This window comes from Mastigoproctus giganteus, chromosome 2, assembly GCF_048544385.1.
Source record: "Mastigoproctus giganteus isolate SK-2022 chromosome 2, ASM4854438v1, whole genome shotgun sequence".
NCBI classification, from domain to species: Eukaryota; Metazoa; Arthropoda; class Arachnida; order Uropygi; family Thelyphonidae; genus Mastigoproctus; species Mastigoproctus giganteus.
This window is the reverse complement of record NC_143576.1, coordinates 229,209,496-229,232,308: the sequence shown is the minus strand read 5'-3', so window position 1 is coordinate 229,232,308 and position 22,813 is coordinate 229,209,496. Positions and strand designations below refer to the sequence as shown.

The following is a 22,813-nucleotide window of genomic DNA, read 5'->3' as shown; positions in this document are numbered from 1 at the left end:
AAGTTGATGGAACCTCAAGCACTCTAGTATTGGGTATGGGTTGAGAAGCAGAATTCACTTACTGACAATGGATGTGAATTTCTATAAACTGTAATTTTCAAAAATACTTAAGGAAGTTTGTTCCAAAGAACAGAAGGGATAAATGAAGTAATAGTAGTAGGAGTTAGTTTGTGTAAATTTAGTCTAATGGATGCATGTGTCTGGACTGGTTAGGAGAAAAAAAAAGGTGGAAACACAGATACTAATTCAAAAGAACAATGATAATGGAAATATCAGTAGAAAAGGCATATAGAAGAAATTGAACATCTGTGTGATAGTAAAGTGAGTCAGTAAGAGATGACTAACTGCTCTCTTTAAACCTGGATAGAGTCAAGGAGTTTCAGAAGTTCAGAGGAATAACCCCAAATGTGAAAGCAGTAATCCTTGGTAGGGAAAATTTTTGATTTGCACAGAGTTAAGAGCTATTTAGAAGAGAGGTAGTACTGAGAGCAAAAGAGAAAGCCTAGAGAAATCCTCACTAAAGAATCCTTCATAATTCAGATGGCCTTCTTTTTTATGTTTGTATTTTATTTATTCGGAACAGAGATTTTTCCCAAACAAGAATTTAATGATACAATTCCAAAAAGTCATTTCAGAGAATGGTTTCACAATCACTTTGTAAGAGAAGTAAAACCAACAGGAAAAATTTTAAAATGCAAATGAAAAATTAAGTCACTGTTACCGTTAGACAATGCACTTTCACATCCTTCCACTGATTTCATCAAGCAACAATGACAATATCAAGTTCCTTTGCATACTGTCCAGTACCACAGCCCTCATATAATGTATGAATCAGGAGTCATACTCAGCTGTAAATATCCGTACTGAAGAAATAATTGAAGACCGTTTGGTTGTTTTGATGATTCTAACAGAGAGAGAAGCATACTGGGGGGAGGGGGGGAGATGTTGGGCAATATTAAAAATAATAATATAAAAAGTGCTTTTTACAACTGGGCTACAAGTTAGAATGAAATAAAGCAGAGAACAATTTTAAGAAAAAGTTATTAAATCAATAACTATAATATGATATGGAATATGGAATACTATAATATGATTAGATGAAATCAAAGATGAAAAGTGTGTCAAAATATGTTGCATAATAGTTGTGAAAAGCATATTAATTGGGATGTAAGAACACTGTTTGAAGAAGATGAGGACGGATATCATATGGTAATGGAAGGAAAAGAAAGCAAAGAAAAGGGAAATCTGTATGTAAAGCAGGAAATGAAGTAGAAAAAAAGGAATTAAATTACATAAAGCCAGATGCTTCACAGCAAATTTTAACGAGTGTTGATGATGTTTCATCAAAACTCGTTAAAATTTGCTAATTCCTGTGAGGAATTTGAAAAATACTTTCATGTATGTTCTAGGAGAAATGAAAAATGACAGTGAGATGGCAACATAATAGGACCTTTTTTCGGAAAAATTTTTATTTCTTTATAAACAACAATATTATGGGGAAAGGGCTGTCTACATTTGATTAAATTTATGGTCAATATTTAATGCATTAATTAAAATTTTTTGTTTAAATAATAATATTATTTGTATTTTATTTGAATTCTTTAATTTTCAAAGAGTTTTTTTTTCCCTTTTCTTCATATTTGTGTCCTAATACCATCCAAATGGTATTAGGACCATTAAGACTAAATGGTATAACTGTTGATCATCTCGTCCAGGTTGCTGGCAAACTGAATAGATATTTTTTATCTATATTCACATGCAAGGAATTTTTTGGGGATGGGGATGCCAGAAGTATATCAACAATTGTTAATATGAACTGCTAATTGATATATATCCCATCACCAAGTACATTCAGTAAACTAACTGACTACCGAGATACATTTTGGAACCCATTTTGGGATTCCATCATCAAGTCAAAAGAAAACTAAACTAAAGTAAAGAAAAATAAAAGCAATTATGAAATATTAAAAAAGAAGATTACCACTAAATGCTAACAAAGAGAGTTATTAAGAATATATATATATATGAATTAGAAAATCTAAGATATTTTCTAAAAAAATTCTTACCCCAGGCAAAACAAACAACTTCCCACAATGATGACTAATTGCTTAGACCATCCCTTAACTATAAATATCCCAAGGTGGAAAAAGACAAATGCTGGTTTCTCGGTGCTGACCTCTCCTGCGTGCAGCTACTGCAAACTGAAGTAAGTTAACAGTGTGAAAAACCAAGGTTGTAATATGATATGGGATTACAGATTAGGTTTAAGAAAGTGCCAACAGTAAGAGTTGTCTATTGTTGTTTGGGGAATTTTTTAGAATTTATTTTAGATTTTATAATTTATATATTTATTCTTAATAGTTCTTTGTAAACATTTAGTAGTAATCTTGGTTTTGTTATTTAATAATCCCTTTTCTTTAATTTAGTTTAATTTTGAGCTGATGATGAAATTCTGAAGTGGATTCCAAACCGCAAAAAATGTAACCAAACAGTCAAATTAGTTTAACTGAATTGTACTACCTAGGTGTTGAGATATATATATATAAATATTTTTGGCAATTTGAATCATCGTTCCATTTCACAATAAAATAATTACAATGACAAACATGGTGTATAAGTGTTTCTATTATTGATTTTGAATTAGTGTTACCAACCCGTGTTGTGGCATTTGTCCACAAATCATCCAAATATATCTTGCAACTTATCACTTTCCCAAGTGTTATTTATTATTATAATTAATAAAGTTCATATAAAAATAACTATTTTGTTTGAACATTAAAAGAGAATATACAGATGTACTCTGTTATGAGACAAATTATAAAATAATACCTGTTGGTTTGGGTTTCAGTACACTGAAAACATTCTGTCATGTCAGATTCTTTGGAATAATCAATCTACAATAAAATCAATTTGAAGGAACAGAAAAAATTAGATGCAAGAAAAAAAATAAAAGAAGCACATATAAAGTAATATAAGAAAATTATAATGCAAGTTAAGTTTTAAAAATTAATTTTTTTTAAAAACATTTAAAACAATTTTGGTTTTAAAGGGTAGGCATGAAAGACATAAAAGTAACAGAATAATTTATGGAGGGAACTGCAAAGGAAAACAAAATGTAGAGTGTTGCAATGTAGTCATGCAGTAATAGCACATGCATGACTATGAGACGTCGGTGTACCATATTCTGAAGTCAGTTTATCTATTTGAAGTTTAAAAACTCTAAATACTGAATGAAAATGGCTAATTCTGGATGTAAAAGACAGAGAGAGAAAGAAAGAATTGTGTTTATAATCACAATAACACTTGCTTATGTTTATAGAATGGCTATCTTAGTTTATGAAAAAAGTAGGTTTCAATGTTACAATCAGACCCAAGAATACTGTTTCATAGTATTACAAAGACTGTAATTAATACTCACGTGTACAGTTCCTGCAGGGCTCACAGTAGAAAATCTGAGATATGGTGTCTGAGGTGACATAAAGATTTCTAAGGTCTCACCACTCATATCCAAATCATTCCATGTCTCTTTCATTACCTCTGACTAAAACACAAAAAAAAAAAAAAAAAAAAAAAAAAAACTTGCATTTATACTAAAATCCATACTGATCTGGCTGCTACATACAGTTCAGCCTGTCACTGACCCTGAAAAGAACAAAAATGAGTCCACATATCTACTCTGAGATAACAATATCAACCAATCAGAAAACTAGATACAAGCTGATTACAAATGATCTTTCAATAATTTATTAAGAAAAAAACAACAAAAGATACACTGAAAATAAGGTATAATGATAAAGAAAAACTCAATGTCTATTGAGTTTTTCATAAATTAATAACAATTATTCACAATTACCATTTTTTTCTCCCATCATCATCAGCCATTTTCAATCCATTGCAGAATGAAGGCCTTTCCAGCAACTTTTCAGTTCCTTCTGTTTTGTGCAATGGCCATCCATTTACTACCCACAAACTTTTGAATTTCATTTGTCCATCTCTGTCGTTGTCTTCCAGGTTTTCTTCTGGCTCCTCTTGGGTACCATTCTGTGATTTTCTTAGTCCATCTGTCATCATGTCTTTGAGCTATGTGTCCTGCCCAAGACCATTTTAGTTCTTTAGTTTTTATAAGAATTTCCTTTACTTGAGTTTGCTGCCTAATCCATGCGTTTCTCTTCTTATCTAACAGTCTGATTCCCAATATAATTTGTTCCATTCTTTGCTGTTCTCAGCTTCTCTTCCATTCTTTTGGTGAGTGCCCAAGTTTCACTTCCATAAGTCATGGTGGGGAGTATACATCAGTTCATTATTTTACGTTTCAGACAAATTGGGATATTGCTCTTCAGTATGTGACTATATTTCCTGAATGCCATCCATCCAAAAATTATTCTTCTCTTGACTTCCAGCCATTTATCATTATTACAGCTAATGGCTTGTCCCAGTATATGACCCCACCTTTTCAATTACTACTACTTCAATCATTATATCCCTTTCTGTGGCATACTTGTTCATCATTACTTTTGTTTTAGCCATATTTATCTTTAGTCCAAAATCCTTACTAACTCTGCATAACTAATTAAGATTTTCCTCTAATTCTTTGGTATCGGGGCTTATAACCATAATGTCATCTGCAAATCGTAAATGGTTTAGGTACTCTCCATTCACATTGACTCCTTTCTGTGACCAGTCTAATCTTCTGAAAGCTTCCTCAAGGGCAGCAGTAAACACCTTTGGAGACATTGTCTCCCCTTGTCGAAATCCTTTCTCAATTTTAAATTTGCTACTGTCTTTGTCTAGTCTAATAAAGGAGCTAGCATTCTCATATATTTTCTTCAAAATCAAAACATATGGGGAACTATGCCTTTTCTTTCCAATGCCCGAAACATTGCCTTATGCTGTATGGAGTCAAATGCCTTTTCATAATCTACAAATGCTCTTTTCTGTTTAATGTTCTGTTTTAACCCCAGGGGCTCACATCTGGTGAGTATGGGCTTGGCACACCAAGGGTCTTCAGTTGAATATCATCATTCTTCTCTTTCTTGGTGATTCCCTTCTATTTCTGACTCTCTCTCTCTCTCTCTCTCTCTCTCTCTCTCTCTCTCTCTCTCTCTCTCTCTCTCTCTCTCTCTCTCTCTCTCTCTCTCTCTCTCTCTCAGGGGTAACTCGGAAATTTTTTTTGGTAATAATAATATAATATACAGATATAAATAATAGTGTTTAATACCTTCATAATGATTTTGTTTACAACATTAGCAGGAGTAAAGTCAAAATCAACAATGTCATCAGGCTCTTGAGTTTGAATCTTGCAATCAGTAAGAACTCCTCCTTCTTCAAGACTAAGAAAATAAAAGTTCTAAAGCTTACTTGCACATATATTCACCAACATGCATGCACATACATACACATCTAAGAACACACTAGTTATTTGCAAATAGCCTTTACAAGTTAATACCTAATTAAAAATGACTAAAGAGAAGTATAATTTGCTCATATAAGAAAACAATACTTAAAAGTTTTATCAGATTTTTCTTGTTTTCCTCCCCATATGGGCCCCCTGTAATTTGTAATGTCGTTTTTATTGCATGTGATGTTAATATAAGAAAGTGTAAATTACCTGTTTTATTAAGACCAAATAAGATATACAGGATCATAAAAGGAAGTCAAAACAATGAACAAGAAAATCACCATCAAAACCTGTGATGGCACAAAAAATTAAATTCACAGAGATCAATAGTGTATTGTAGGAGAAGCAGATTACCAAAATATAAATGCTGAGCATACTAAAAGTGCATAAAATATTTGATATTTATCCACAACTGCATCTGTTTCCCATAAAAAATTTCAAATGACAATGTCAATACACTTTTTTTTATGTATCATGCCTAGAAAGGAAAATACATGTCAATAAAATTTTGAGAAATGTTTTGTTACAAGTAGCAAACCATAGCATTTTAACTCGTATCACTCAATTTCTCATATTAGTTTGAAATTATAAAAGTATTTGTGTATATCCTTATATATATTTATTATATATATATATATATATATATATATATATATATATATATATATATAAAATGTAGCTTGTACTATATTATATATTATGACGTATATATATAAAAAAAACATGGATGAATGGAATACTATAATATGATTAATTAATATACAAAAATTACACATGCAATTTCTAGTATATTAATATGATTAGATGACATTAATATGCCATTTAATGTATATTAATGGAAACCTGTCATCAACAGATGACAGGTTTCCAAGGATTTAACAGATTTTTTAAGGAATAATTTATTTTTTTTTATTTTTTGGTAAAAGTTAAAAAGCAATATTCTAAATGTAAGACCTAGTATTATGTATGATTACATATAGTAATGAATTTTAAAATTCATCACCTAAACAAAACATGTGAAAAGCTTGGAATTAAAATGTATTTTGACCCACATAATAAACATACTTACACTAATATAAGTGGGTAACCATAGCCACCATAGCACATCTTTAGAGCAGTTGTTATACCAGGGATATTACTATTTCCAAAAATGTTTAAGCATTCCTATACAAACAGTAGCAGAAAATCTGAACTCTAATATATGTATGTAAGTAACTAAAGCATGCAAACATTACAATTATATATAGCACTAAAAACTGGAACAATTTATAACTGTAAAGGTAAATTTGTAAACTTTATTCATATATTGAACTTAATATGAGTACTGAACTTATGAGTATTAAAGCATAAAAATATTTCAGCATATGTGTGAAATTACCATCACCAACCATCATTAAAAAATTATTCTAACTAACAACATGATAACAAAGGGGGTAATCAAGTGATTAAGCTTGATTACCACCATACTGCTCCTTGCTCGAATTACAAAGGCAATTCAAGCAAGGAGCAGTATGCATACATACCATATTGTTATTCAAATGGAAACATGAACCACAATTCTCTCTAAATGGTTATATGAAAACAGAAAATCTTATTTTCTGAATGTGAAAAGTGGCTTCATTTCCAAAAATCCTAACCTTTGTTCTTAAGAGCAATAGCTGGGATTTTTGGAAATGGGAAAAATAGAAATGTACAGGTATTGCTGAGCAAGGTGTTCCTGTCATTTTGAAACTACAAGTAACCCTTGTTCAATGACACTTGAAAATTACCACCAATATTTGTTTTGTGACATCCATTGTTATAAATTTGTGTAAGAACTGAGTAAGAATTATCATGAGTGATAAAAAAAAAAAAAAAAAAACTGCCAAAGGAAGTACCTGTGTCCATCTTTATATCAACGCACATATGGAAATATGCATGGATATACATGAATAGTTAAGGCATGTATACCCAAGTCAGTTTGTGAAAAACAGGACAGGTATGGCTATGTGCAATATGCTCTTCACTGAAACTAGCTTTTCTGTACTGTACGTTAGGACATGACAATCTGAACAACAAACAAGCATCAGGTTTTGTAAACATCTCAGAAAGTCCTGTGGGAAAGTCTTTCCCAAACTTACATATAATCTGATGTTTTATCATTATTCAATTTCGATACAAGAACACCTTTGCTGGTACTTTTGAAAGTTTCAAAAAACTTTCTGACTCTACTACATAAACACTTCTTACATGCTGCAAAAAGAACTGATACTATTTGTAACTGCTTATTACTCAATAAGCTTTCTTCAAGACTAAGGATGCAAATGTGCAGTTTTGTGTAAAAGACAGTACAAACAGAAGAGCTCAAACAACATATAATATTGCTGGATTTCCAAAAATGGTGTAAATTCATTGACTGAATGCTCTCCAAAGTTGCTAATATTTAAAATAATTAAATTAATTTAAAATACATTAAGAGTTTAATATCTATATAATATCAGTGTGTAGATACACCATAGACAATTCTTAAAAAACTATAAAGTAGTTGTTGTGGGCATCATTTGCTCTTTCTCATATTGTGCTCTGCCTTCACGACGAGTTGCCATGATATTGCACTACCTCAAATAAGTAACGCTTCACTAATAGAGAAGACTATTGTTACTTATTCTCAGTGAGTACCACCACCAAGACATGTTTCAAGGCTATTGTGAATTTAATGTGAAAAAAAACCCATTGGACCAGATCTATTAAATCAAACAAATGAATTATAAAATCCAAACCTAAATCATGAAAAATCTTAATTCAGATGATCATTTCAAAGCTATTTGTGAATTTAATGTGAAAAATAATCCATTGGACCAGGTCTATTAAACCAAACAAATGAGTTATAAAATTTAAACCTATATCATGGAACTGTTTTGATGAGAGCCTAAGAGATCTACATTTTTATCAAGAAAACTGAATTTTGTAATAAACGAAAAAAATTTTTTTTTTTTTTTTTTTTTTCAAATAACTAAAACCAGTACTTAAGATGAACCTCATCTCCAACCAAACTGCACAGAAGAGGTGGCTCTCCCCACATTTTCAGAAACTTATCAGACCCTAAACGCCATTTTTCCAACTGTAAAAACCTTTGCATGGAAGCAGACATTGTTTCAAGTCCCAAAGATATCCCCTAAAGGTCCCAAACCTTTTCCGTTTTCGAAGCTTCCACACATGATATTTTGCCTCTGTAATTAAAAATATTGTGAACATTTTTTTCTTGCCCAAGGGATGATCGAATTGCAAGTAAATTACCTCCTCTAATGTGAACTGTCTTATCCTCAAAAATCTACAAATTCTTTTCCAAACTTCCTGCGCGAATCGACAGTAATAAAATAAATGGTACACTGTTTCAATTTCAGTACAAAAATCGCATAATCTGTTGCCTGTCTGACTAAATCTATACGTAATATCGTTCACTGGTATATTTCCGTAACCAGCCCTCCACGAAAAATCAATACGCGATGGGTAGTTTCCGCCAATTTTTAGATTTTTAAAAAACAATTGTGCATTATGGTTTCCTAAATTTGGCTTTTCTGGATTTTCTGAATTAAACAGCGTCCAGTAGAGTCGTTTTAAACCACCCTTAAAAGGATCTATATCTTTCTCCCTTAACAGCGTGCACATATCCCGAATTTTTTTGTAATATATAGGAATTGTCTCTGCTTTTGGCCCTAGATAATTGCCGCCTTTAATTAAGGCTGTATTAAATCCCATAAAATATTTTATCAGCACCGCTTCTAAATGGTTAGATTGCACCATATTAGCCACATCCAGCAGTCTCTTACAGCTGCACCTCAAATTAATTTTTGGAATACTTATTCCCCCATCTTCCCACAGTAAAAATAAAAATTTCTGCGCTATCTCTTGCCATTTTCCTCCCCATAGAAACTGAAATGTTGGAACGTAAAATCGTCTCATTGTCCTAGCTGTGATTCCTGTTATAAACACCGTGTATAAGATCATAGGAAGAATTACGGTTCTGACAATAATGGATTTGTTCTCAAAAGAAAATTGTCCCACTTCCCACTCTTTTAAACTTTCCCGTATTTTAGTGGTGAGCCCTCCTACGGGATCGATTTATCAGACTCCACTTCTCGTTGTGGTAAAGGCCGATGTACCCATTCCCCTAGCAATTTGATCCTAGTCTTGTCTTCGTTTATGTTTAACCCTGACTTCTTACCAAAAGAAGTAACCAGTGACATAAATTCTTCCGCAGCATAACTCGTAGTGAGAGTGGCAGTAACATCATCCGCATACACTATACATTTACACTGCTCTGCCAGCTTTGGCAACGGTATCCCCTGAATGGCCTCAGTTCTGTCTATTCTACCCAGTAGTGGTTCGAGTGCTAACGTAAATAACAAAGGACTAAGCGGACATCCTTGTTTTACTCCCCTATCAATTTTATTGTTTTTCGAAATTTCTCCATTTATCAAAAGTCGTGTGCTACTACGTGTATATAGATTTATCAAGACTGTAAACAACTTAGATCCTATGTTCGTATCTTTAATAATAGAGAAAAGGTAGTAGTGATCGATTCTATCGAAAGCCTTTTCTAGGTCAATTGCCACTAACGCTAAATTGTAACTCTTTCTTTTCCGATATTCTAATATATCTTTTAATAGCCAAAGGTTATATTCTATCCGCCTCCCCGGTATACCGTAGCACTGTGTGCTTCTAACTACCTGGGTTACGTTGCGTTTTAGCTTAGTTGTCAAAATCTTTGCAAATATTTTGTAGTCACAATTAGCCAACGTTATAGGTCTCCAGTTAGCAATTTTCGTTAAATCCCGTCCATGCTTCGGAATGAAAGTAGTATAGGCATTTAAAAAGCCTTCGGGTACAACCCCTTCCCGAAAAAATTTGTTAAAGATGGCCAGAAGAATAGGCGCTAACAAGTTCCAAAATTTCTTATAAAATTCAACCCCCAAACCATCCGGTCCCGGCACGCGTCGTAATTTACATGATTTTAGAGCCACAGTTAGATCCCCCATAATTATTTCCCTGTCCTGTAATGCTTTTTGCTCAGGTGTGAATTGTCTAATCGCCCAAACGGAGTCGTCTCTCTCTTTTTTCTGCAAAGCAAGCTCTTTTTCATAGTAATTTACAAAATTATTCATAATAGTTAGCGTTGTTGAATGTGTGTTGTCATCGTCTTTAATTTCCTGAACCGTTTTGGCTAAATTATTTAGCCTTAGTCTTCTTTGGTAAAACGCAGCTGAAGGACTATCAGCCTCCCTAAATTTCAGCTGTACTTTTCACGCCTTTTCTTTCTCTTCTTCCAATATCATACAGTCAAGAATCGCTTGTACTTCCGCTGTTGCCCTTCCATCCCCGCACCGTTGGTAAATTCTTTTTTCTTGTAAGAGATCTTTCAGTCTATTTCTGCGTTGTTCGTTTCTTTCCTTAATTTTGGAGTAATAAAATGATTTAGCACTTTCTTTAATTTTCGCCAACATTTCCCACTCATTTCCACCTTGCTCTACTATCTCTTTAATAACTGTTGTAAAGTCCCAGTCCTCTCTCTCTCCAGAACTGCTGGGTTGAGCTTCCAATAGCCTTTACCCAGACTAACATTCGTAAATAAATCTCCCTTCCACATTACTCCCATGTGATCTGAAACTTGTCGACCTCCCGCAAATTTCACATGCCGTATCATTGTTATCTTATCCTTCAACTGACTTGTTGCATAAATGCGATCTATCCTAGTTCCTATATTATTGGCTATTCTCGTGGCCGCTCGTTTCCCTGGATTTTTTTCCCTCCAGACGTCTACCAAGTCCAATTTAGTACACACCTCGATTAATTCACGAACCCCCCCCCCGTACCATGATGCGGGGCACCCGCCAGAATTTTGTCCATAATGGGGTCAGGAACGCAGTTCCAGTCCCCTGCCATTATAACCCACTGCACCCCCCTCATATAGTTGCCCAGCCCCTGAAACAGAGTTTTCCTTCCTAAAGTGGAATTTGGACTATAGACACAGATTAGTCTAATTGTGCGCCCATAACTCCACTTTCTTTAATTTTCACTTTCTGCCACAATCCACTTTCCAATCCACTGCCACAACCCGACCTTCTGTATCCCTACCCGCCAGTTGTACAGTCCCTAAAATTGGAGGAACCACTACTATTCCCACCCCTGTAGATCGATTTGTCCCAAAACTCCAAAATCCTAACAACCGGTATCTGTTTTGAAACTGCTGGATGTCTGCTAAACTTGCGAAGTGGGTTTCTTGTAGAAACCAAATCTTCACCCCCATGTTCATCATAATTTGCCATATCATCCTTTGTTTGTTAATCGCTCTCAGACCCTGTACATTTAACGACATAAATGTTATTCCGGACATTATGAGCAGAACTTTACTAGAACTTCTGCTAAGATATTCCTATGTTTGGCATTTAACTTTAACTTGTTACTGGTGAGCAACACGGTGAGATCTCCAGCATTCTTGTTTTTAATATTGGAAATAACGAAATCGCCCCAATTGAACTGAATATTAACTACTTGACCCTCCTCGTTTTCATTCTAAAGAAAATTTGGTTCTCCTCGAGTTTTAACAATTTCCGCCAAGCTTCGCCTATATTCCCTGTATTCTTTTGTGTTTCTTACTACATTTAACCATCCTATTCCTTCGTATTCCCTCGTTTGTATGCCATCTGAATCCGAATCAGACCCCAAAAGTGTTTTGCAATCTTTCTTACCGCCTGACAAAATTGATACCTCTTCCCCCTCTATTTGTTTTGTTTCGGTCTCTTCTTGAATTTCCTCTGTTCCCCCTTTTGCTCTTTTAGTTTTACCGCTTATTTCTTCCTTCTCCCCCCCGCTTATGTACATTTTGTACTGTATTTTTTGCTTCCATATCCTCGGTTAGTTCTGCGTGTTCCGATTGTGTTACCGACACATCGTACGCTATTGTAAACGTTGGTGTGATTTCTTTAATCTGCGTCTCACCCCTCTGCGCTACTATAGTTTCCGCGCTCTCAGCGTTAGGCATATCTTTTGGCAGCTCGCTCACTTTCTGCTGTCCTCCCCCACCAGCAACTCTTTTGGCAAACGTGCGTTCCGGGCATTGAATGAATTTATGCGTGGAAGCTCCGCATTTTTTACAATTATTAAGGCAGTTGGCCATAATATGACCGGTGCCATTACAATTAAAACAACGTGATTTTTGGCATTCTGCTCCCAAATGGTCTTTACCTCCACACCTCAAGCAAACTTTCTGAACTCCTGGGTAATTTATTAATAATCTATGACCCATCAAATCGATGATGTTTGGCACGTGCATTTTCATGTCAATATGAATTTGCACCGTACCTGTTTCTACGCCTGGCCATTCCTCATATTCTTTCCTGTGAATCTTTACAACTTTACCAAACTTGTTAAAAAAACTCTCGACAGGATTATTAGACATTTCTACTGGAAACCTGTCAATAGTAACCACTTTGTGTATGTTACCAATTTGCACAGGTTTGATCATTACGTTTCTAATAGAAAACCCTTTCAAAACCTTTTCTCTTGCCTCTATTGTTTTCAAGACCAACTGATATTTCTGCCTCGGTAATGGAGTTAATCCTTTTATCTCGTGAACCGAAACAACCTGATTCACTCCACGCATTACCTCTCTAATTGGACAAACCTCTGTAGTCTGAAACTCCACTGTTCTTTCTCTAAAAAAGAACTGTGCCATAATTAATCTCGGTTCCTTAAGGAAAATGAATAGTTAAAAAATCCCGTGTCCTGCCTGACACCAGCAAAACGAAAAAATAAAATAGCTAACTTGGCAGAAATAAATTTCAAAGAAATGAAAAACAAAAGAAAATCAATCACTTACTACCCTCCTAAAGGAGGTTCCCCACAACGGGGTAACCTCAGCTGAAAGGACCGCCGCTAACCTCTTGATACGATCGGACACTTTCCTCAAACTTCAGAACGAGTAGAACACCAATGAACGAAACAATTCACAAACTAGCCTCTAGACATGTTTCAAGGCTATTGGCCTATCATCAGTGGGTGGGCAGGTACCCTAGTATTGCAGACATGACAACCCAGTTGTGAAGATAATCACACAATATGAGAGATGCCAAAAGGTGTATAAGACAATATTTAAAATAATTAAATGCACAAGGCATAATACATTAAGAGTTTAATATCTATATAATATTGGTGTGTAGATACACCATAAACAACTCTTAAAAAACTACAAAATAGTTGTTGTGGGCATCATTTGCTCTTTCTCATATTGTGCTCTGCCTTCTGCATTTAATTATTTTAAATATTGTCTTATATACCTTTTGGCATCTCTCATATTGTGTGATTATCTTCACAACTGGGTCGTCATGTCTGCAATACTAGGGTACCTGCCCACCCACTGATGATAGGCCAATAGCCTTGAAACATGTCTGGGTGGTAGTACTCACTGAGAATAAGTAACAATAGTCTTCTCTATTAGTGAAGCGTTACTTATTTGAGGTAGTGCAATATCATGGCAACTCGTCGTGAAGGCAGAGCACAATATGAGAAAGAGCAAATGATGCCCACAACAACTACTTTGTAGTTTTTTAAGAGTTGTCTATGGTGTATCTACACACCGATATTATATAAAGTTGCTAATAGAAAGACTTAGGCCAAAGTTTTCTCATCAGATGATGTACAATATAATGTGCTGTCACCAATTCTGTATCTAGGCCTTTGAAAACCCTAACATCTATGTTTGTTCCCTTACACAGCTAAAAGGTGACTATCTGGTGCAGCTTCATGGGTTCATCTGTCATCAGTCTGAATTTTTATGAAGAAAATGTGGTTGGGAATATAGAAAATTTACAGTGCAGGACTTTTTTAAGCCACATCTGCAAGAATGCAATGCTCTAAATGTAGTGACCTTTCTTACTATGTCTATAGCAATGTCATGTGGCAGTAAAATAACAAATTTGAACTCCTAGTTAGGACAACTTGCTTACATAATAAAGCTAACAGAAGCATATAGTGTCACCTCAACAACTAACGGTATAACACAGAAATAAGGTATGATGAGTTTCACAATAGCATATATAATGTATTGAGGAATGATGGGCAAGACAGAGTTGGGGAGATGTTTCTTATTAAAAGCAGCATGAGTACAACAAAAATTTTCCCTGATTCAGAACTTAGGCATGCCAGCTTAGAATCTGTATGATGAGGCAGGTGAAAGCAAAGGTAAAATGAGAGTGGGGGTATGCTGCAGACTAGAAGATTGTGAGGAGCATGATGACAGTCTTTACATGCAAATTGAATGGGCCAGCAAGTGTGAATGTTTTTTTATAAGGAATTTCCATTTGCCTCCTTATTGACTGGCACAAGCAGAAGGGAAACTCATCATGGAGGACAAAATTATTGAATAAACAAGATTATTATTATTTGTATCAGCAGTTAGAGAAATTACTGGAGTTGAGTAAGAATATTTTAGACTTGATCATCACCCACGAACAATAACATCATACGATTCACAGTACAAGAACCATTAGCAGAAAGTAATCCTGCAATTCTGAGTTGGACAATGAAGAAAGAGGTTGCAGCTGTTAAAGGCATATGTTTTAATTTCAGGAAAAGGGACTGTGACATTAAGATGCTACATGGCTTCTATCATAACTGTTTAAAACAATAGCCACAGAAACCACAAATGCATGCATACCATTAAGAATATATAGCACAAAGAGGATGTCAAGATGGATAAATAAAGAGCTGGGCAGTCTAACAGAACAGAAAAGGATTGCATGTGATAGTTAGAGAGAGATGAAAAGTACTGAAGCATATAAAAGCTACAAGTTGATCTGCAATAATGCCACAGAAACGGTTATGTTGGAAAAAAGAAGAGCATAAAGTAACACTGGTTATGAGAGAAAAAGAACAGGGACAAGGAGTCTTTTATATATGTGAATACAAAGAAGAAAACAATCAGATTGGAATCTTGTGTAATGGGTACGTGTCCACTTTAACACTCCTCAAATTCACAAACAAAATCCATAATTCCCCCATTCCTCAACATTGCCATTGCATTCATCTGATGAATCCTGTTTTTCAATAACATTCTCTTTCCAAAGCAATTGATTATTACACTAGATGAAATACTGTGTCCCAAGCAATAACAAGATTATGGATAGAATCCAGGACACATCCACTTTGGCTGCAAATTGTTCTCTCCTCCTATGTTTCAGATCAAGTACCTTATCAGGGAGGCTCTATGTGCTCTCTTTAAATTATAAATAATTCTTTGATCCCAGTGACTGCATAAAACTGGTGGTATTAGGAGGCAAAAACAACAGCCATATATTTGTCAACTTAAAAGAGTCCCAGCAAAATGTGCTGTGCAACGATTCATAATCATCAAAATGTCCCTTTTTTCCTGAAGCCATTCTTCTGTTCACTTTTGATAGCCAAGAATGAAAAATTCTGACCATAAGCCAAGCATTTCTATTGGCCTCGTAATTGCACGGAAGTTGGTTAACTGTTTTAAAACTTCTTGGCTCGGAAAATTTGTCAATTACAAGAAAGCGTAGTTTTGTACTGCCATCTGCATTGCAGCATAACAGAACAGTGATTCTTTGTTTGCTTAATTTTCCACCATTACAACACTTCTCAAACAGCAAATTATAAAATAAACTCATCCTGTCAAGATTAAAAATATCCTTTACCTCATATTTTCAAGAATCAACTTAAGAGAACACAACCAGTCTGTAGTCTTTTCTTTGTCAACTAATCCACACTTGCTGCAAACATTTAAAATTTGCCAATATCAGGTCCAATTTTGTAAGAAAAGGCTACTTATCTAGCTCAGCAAAATGGAGTTAGTGACTTCAAATGCATCAGTCGCTGGCTCCAAAGATTTAAGGACAGAAATAACTAAGTTTTGCAAAATTAGCATTAGCATTAGTAGAGTCATCCATTCCTCTTGCAAAATTGGACCTGATATTGGCAAATTTGATACATGCATTTGTTGTACCACTTGAAAAGTTTAGTTTCAAGCTCCTTATGTTTAGCACCACAAATTTATTTCCAGTTTTTTATTGCAGCTCCAGTGTCATGGAGCCGCAATAAAAATCTTCTTCAAGTCTTTTAGGTTTTTCAGTATCATAGATAAAGTAAGTAAAGGTATGTTGTATTACTTTGCAATATCCATTTTGCTTTATTCCATCCTATTAGCATCCTATTTTCAGTTTTATTTCCAGGCTTAATTCTCTGCATTTATGTTTTTTGGCCATAACACTGCTAGATGACATTTAACATAAGCAAACTTTCAACTAATATTTTAAAGACAAGTTCCAAAAAAACAGCTGTGGTAAAAATCACACAAAATAGATCATAATTGTAAAAATTGGCTCTTTGAACCCAGCTTAACAATTGCAAGTAACTCTAATGATGTTTTTCAGACCATATTTATGTTCTAGCTACCATATACTAGTTTTGTTAACATAAAAGTAAATTCTAAAAAGTCGGTGTTGTATTTCTGTAAACACAGACTGGCCTGCGTCTGTGTTTACAGAAGTTGTCATATTATTGCCTGTGTTCACTGGCAATAATGTGACAACTGTACAGGGCTTTGTATTAAACTTACAAAGTAACATTTATTTTCACTTCGTGAAAACAGACTTTGATTAATGTGTAATACAAATTAATCAAATTTTGTAATCAACAAATAAGTTTACCTAGAAAAGTTTATTCTTTCACAGGGGAATGGTATATGCTTCATATAAATGAGTATTTTGTATAAACTGAGTTTGTATTAACGAGATTCTACTGTATGTGAAATGCAATTGATATTGATGGGTCAACTGTTGATGATCCTGCTCAGGTAGCTAACAAACTAAATGAATATTTTGCATCGACATTCACACATGAGGAGTTATTCAGCGAGGGGAATGCCAGAGGTGTATTCAACTCTAGCAGTAAGCTACAGAATCTTGAAATAACTGGGAGTAAAGTGGAGGAGAAACTGTTGAAGATAAACACAAGAAAGGCACCCGGGGTGGATGGGATCTATCCAGTTATATTAAAGGAGGCAGCAAAGGAAGTAAGCAAACCCTTAGCCATAATTATGAGAGCTTCCTTGGACTCAGGGGAGGTACCCATAGACTGGAAATGTGCAAATGTGACCCCAATTCACAAAGGAGGATCAAAGGCTGACACAAGTAATTATAGATCTGTGAGCTTAACTTCTGTTCCAGGAAAATTAATGGAGGCACTGGTTAAAGAAGCACTGCAGGATCATTTAGACAAGACTTCAGTTATAGCTCAGACACAGCATGGTTTTGTTAAGGGGAAGTCTTGCCTGACCAACTTGATTGGATACTATGATGCAGTCACAAAAGAACTGGATGCAGGGAATAACTTTGATATTATATACTTGGATCTTAGAAAGGCTTTTGATACTGTTGCACATGGAAGACTGCTACACAAATTGGAGCAGTGTGACATTGGAGGCAAATTGCTGCTATGGATAAAGGGGTGGTTGAGGGGGAGAAGACAGAGAGTGGTAATCAATGGACACTGCTCATCGTGGACTGATGTTATTAGTGGAGTCCCTCAGGGCTCAGTGTTGGGTCCATTATTGTTTTCTGTATTTATAAATGATATTGATGATGGTATATCGGGCTTAATGTCCAAGTTTGCAGACGATACAAAGGTTGACAAGGTTGTCAAGGACACTACTGACACTATGCTGCTGCAACAGGATCTGGAAAGGTTGAGCAGATGGGCCGAGAGGTGGCAAATGAAGTTTAACATTGACAAATGTAAAGTACTACACATGGGAAACAGCAACCCCAGAGCAACGTATCAACTCTGTGGTACTACACTGACAGTGGTAGAGAATGAAAGGGACTTGGGGGTGGTTGTGCAGGCAGATATGAAGTTCTCTGAGCAGTGCAGACGGGCTGCAAGAGTAGCTCATGGAGTATTGTCAATGATATACAGGAATTTTTCCAGCAGGGATAAGGAGGTGATTATTCCATTGTATAAGGCGATGGTCAGGCCACACCTAGAGTACTGTATACAGGTCTGGAGGCCTCATTTCAAGAAGGATGTAGAGCTGCTGGAACGAGTACAGAGAAGGGCAACAAGATTAGTGAATGGAACAAAGGGGTGCTCTTACGAAGAAAGGCTTAAGTTTTGCAAATTACAGTGTCTGGAGACTAGGCACCAGCGAGGTGATCTGATAGAGGTGTATAAAGCATTGAATGGTTTGAGCATGCTCAATGCTGATGGGATTCTTCCTCTAGCTCAGAAAAATCACCTGAGAGGGCATAAATTCAAATTCAGGAAAGACAGATGTAGGATAGACGTGCGGAAATTTGCCTTTAACCACCACCTTATACAAGGGAAGATCAATAAGTAGTGCACAATTACTCACACATGCATGGGTACATAAGGAAGGAGGGAATTTATGGTGTACACTTATTGCACTACCCATTATGCACTACACTTATTGCACTACCCATGGATTTTAGATTTGAAGATATAAAAGAATTGCAGGCTCTGTTGTTATCTACACAAAGATTATATCTTAGCTGGATCATCACCAGACACTATTAAAGATGTCAAAAGTAACTGGTGAATGAGAAACAACTCCACCTTTACTTGACAAAAGATCATCGACATCAATGGAAAATTTCAATTAGCAACAAATGGGGACAAACATAAGATCAATTAGCTACAACATGAAATAGATAATTGCAAATTCTAATTTCATTTTAAGTAAGAACTTTGAAATGTGTGTCATTCTGACTTGTGAAGCTTAGTAAGAATGCCTATAACATAATAGAAAACTGCCTTTATCACAGACTTTAAATTAATAAATAGATAAATTTTTTATTCCCTATGAATTAACTAATTCAGCCTATGAATAATATAGATGTTATAGAAAAAATATTGATTACTTACTAACAGCACTGTTAAATTAATACTGAAAGCAATTGTATCTTCTTTCAATATGAACTGCTGGAAAACTGCTGCCTGAATAAATGCATTGGCTTGAACACATTTGAAATCTTCTACAGTAACTTTTAATCCATTGGAACTTGCAAAAACGGTGGCTGTCTATCAGAGTAAATGTAAACAATTTGACTATGAATATTATGTATAATTATCAAAAATACTTTTCAGAAAAACACAAACATTAGCTTGAAATTATTTCATTTAATGAAAAGTGAATATAAAGTTGTATTTTTCTTGAAATAGCAATTCATTTTTTTTATTCTTTCTGAAAAAACTGTATTTACATATAGTAGTAGTAATAGTAGTTCCAAATGATGCAAGAAAGCAAGCTTATACAGCATCAGTCAAATAAAAAAAAAAAAACTTTTCCATTTCACCCATCCATACTGCCCAAGAATTTACCTAGTTCTTCCTTGAATTTATTCAAGCCATCTACTCTCACAACAACAGATGGAAGCCTGTTCCAACAATCAACCACCCACTGGCTGAAGGCAGACTTCTGCACATCTATCCTGCAGCCATCTATTCTCAATTTGAATTTATGCCCCCTCGTGTGTGGTCTCAGCAAGAGGAAGAATGCCATTAACAATCAGCTTACTCAATCCATTCAAGGCCTTAAACATCTAAATCAGATCACCTCACAGTTACCTGTCTCCAGATGCTGCAATTTGCAGAACCAAAGCTTTTCTAGGTAAGAACACCCTTTTGTTCTCTTCACCAATCTCGTTGCCTTTCTCTGCACCCATTCCAGCAGATCTACATCCTTCCTAAAGTGAAGCCTCTAGATCTGTATACAATACTCAAGATGCACCCTAACCATTGCCTTGAGCAAAGGGATAATCACATCCTTAACCCTGCTAGCAAAATTTCTGTAAATGATTAACAAAACCCCATGAGTTGTCCTGGCAGCATGTTTGCACTGCTCAGGGAATTTCATATCTGACTACACAATTATCCCCAGGTCTTTTTCATTTCCCTCTACACTGAATGTTTCACTTCTAACAAAAAAATAATTTGGATAGGCATGGATACATGCCTATCCAAATTATTTTGGACAGAGATGTAATCCAAATTACATCTCTGTCCAAATTAACCAAATAATGAATTTTGAAGGAAATGAAGTATCTTGGACATTTTGCATCACTAATAAAAATCAATGAATAGGAGTGATCTGTCAAAATTCATAACTGCAAATATTGCGTTGTCCATTTCATTAGAAATGTAGGTCTTTTTGTCTCTAATTGTGCAATATGAACATACTGCAGGTGCTACGATTTAAACTGCCTGCAGTTTGATACAGCATCTATGTGTAAAGTGGCCAAATATTGCATTTTTGTAGGGCAATCACAAATTTTGAGGTTTTGTTCCACTGTCATAAGTTCACACTATATTTTTAAACAGAATTTTTAAAAATTAAAATAAGCTAATGGCTAAACCTTGACTTCATCACAGAACATTTTCTAACAAATATTATAAATCAATGTGCTTTTTTTTTTGATAAATGCACGTGTTGCTTCTGAAGGTTTAGGAATTTTCGGAATAGCATAATTGAATAATATCAGTCAGCATGAGGTGAATTGATATTTTTACTTATATTTATAAAATGACATGCTCTACGAATATTTAGAATTGTGAAATATGCCTTTTGTTTTTAATAAATTTAGATAAAAGCCATTAGGAATTTTTCTGTGTGTGTGAAAAAGTTATACAAATAATGCCCAAATTAAAACAGAAATCCATTCAGCTGAAAATGTGTCTCACTGTAAACTGAACAGTTCGTTTTTGTGTTGATATGTGAATAAGAACAAATGGGCTGCAGGAAGTTATGCCCGAATATCTAGTCAATCAAGTACTACCAGTATTTTTCGGTGGCAGAATGATGTGGTGGCACAGAGATCACAACTACTACTTCACAGAACATGTGCTGAAGTCAAGTAGTGTAGAGATTTTGAGGAAACAAAAAGCTTCTCCCTCTTGCATTTATGATTTTAGTATCTAGGCAAAGGGAAAAGGCTCGTGAACTAATAGGGAGGTCTTAGGCTTCTTCAAAGTATGTGCTGCAGCATACTTCGACGGTTATCGCGTATCGATCACGGTAAACTGAAGCTTATAATTATACCTCGTGTTTCTGTTCCTGAAAGTATATGATACTGAGCATTTATTTATTTTATACTATTTATTTATTTAGGTGGGGAAAGGGAGAAGACTGAACATTAATCTCCGGTCTTGCAGTAATTTTTCCACTTGGTTCCATAAGTGTCGATCCTGAATATATTGCTGTTATTCTTTCCTGAAAATGTTGCCACACATACCTCTTTAAAGTGGATAGCTTTAAGTAACTGGGATATATTTCTAGTATCGTCCATAGTAGCAACAAGAACATAAGAATCACTGTCATCACTTTCCTGGGTCTGAAGAAGACTTTGAGACATCTCTTCTGATTTACACTGCTCACAGCAGAAATTATAGGAATACAACTAACTTAAAACATAAAACACTAGCATTTTAGCTATAACTGAAAGGGAAAACAACTAACTAAATATTTATCTTTAAATTAATCCATTCTAACAAAATAAGGGGGGGGAGAAAAAAGCAGAAAGTAAAAGAAAACATTCAAAAAGTGTTTCAAAACGCGTTGTTTTACAGCAGCCAGCTACCATGAAAAATTTAAGGAACCAATCAAATAATTCCACTCAGGTAGCCCAAAGTAGCTAATTAAATATCCTTTCTGCGGTTCCTGTTCATCCATTACAAGAATACAAATAAATTAAAACATAAAACACTAGCACTTTAGATATAATTGAAAGGGACAACAATTGACTGAATATTTTTACCTTTAATTTAATCCATTCTAACAAAATAGTGTAGAAAAAAAAAGAAAACAGAAAGTAAAAAAAAAAAAAAAAAACGAAACCAAATATGGTAGGAAAAAAGAACAGGGTAGTCGTCTTGTTTTCCGATCACTTTATATTGCTTTGATATTGTATTTCAGAATTGCCTATATTTAGGGTGACCCTCCGAATATAGATATATTTTATTTTATCATTATGATTGCAAACTGTGAGGAAGTTTGCCTTCAGCCAGCGGGTGCTTGATGACTGGAACGAACTCCTACTGATGTTGTAGATGTTAAGAGCAGAGGCGGATTTAACGGCGGGCGCACCGGGCGCGCGTCCTGGGCCTCGACCACTGAAGGGCCCTCAAAACCCCAACTTTACACTTTTTTCTAATGACACCAAGTTTGGTTTCATATGTGAAATTTTAATTACGTTCAAATTTACAATCGGCAGTAAAATCTGATAGTCTATTTAAATTCGCTTATTTTCATTATTTCATTACTACGCTGCATATTATGCACATACTACGCTGCGTATGCCCCGCGCGGCTTGTGCCCATGGCACTAAAGGTAATAGTAGACCCAGG

At 35.0% G+C, this 22,813-nt stretch overlaps 1 protein-coding gene across 1 annotated transcript in view; it reads right to left on the bottom strand.

Annotated features, from left to right (window-relative positions):
• Rad1 (Radiation insensitive 1) overlaps positions 1-21,917 on the bottom strand; it is a 31,949-nt gene extending 10,032 nt beyond the window's left edge. The window contains exons 1-6 of the mRNA XM_090369024.1: positions 21,703-21,917; positions 19,337-19,492; positions 6,468-6,562; positions 5,219-5,330; positions 3,419-3,541; positions 2,830-2,894 (exon numbers count right to left, since the gene is read on the bottom strand). Of these exons, the coding sequence (XP_090225150.1) occupies positions 2,830-2,894; positions 3,419-3,541; positions 5,219-5,330; positions 6,468-6,562; positions 19,337-19,492; positions 21,703-21,822 (671 nt within the window). The 5' untranslated portion in view covers positions 21,823-21,917. The remainder of the gene's footprint in view (positions 1-2,829; positions 2,895-3,418; positions 3,542-5,218; positions 5,331-6,467; positions 6,563-19,336; positions 19,493-21,702) is intronic.
• Between the last annotated feature and the right edge of the window lie 896 nt (positions 21,918-22,813).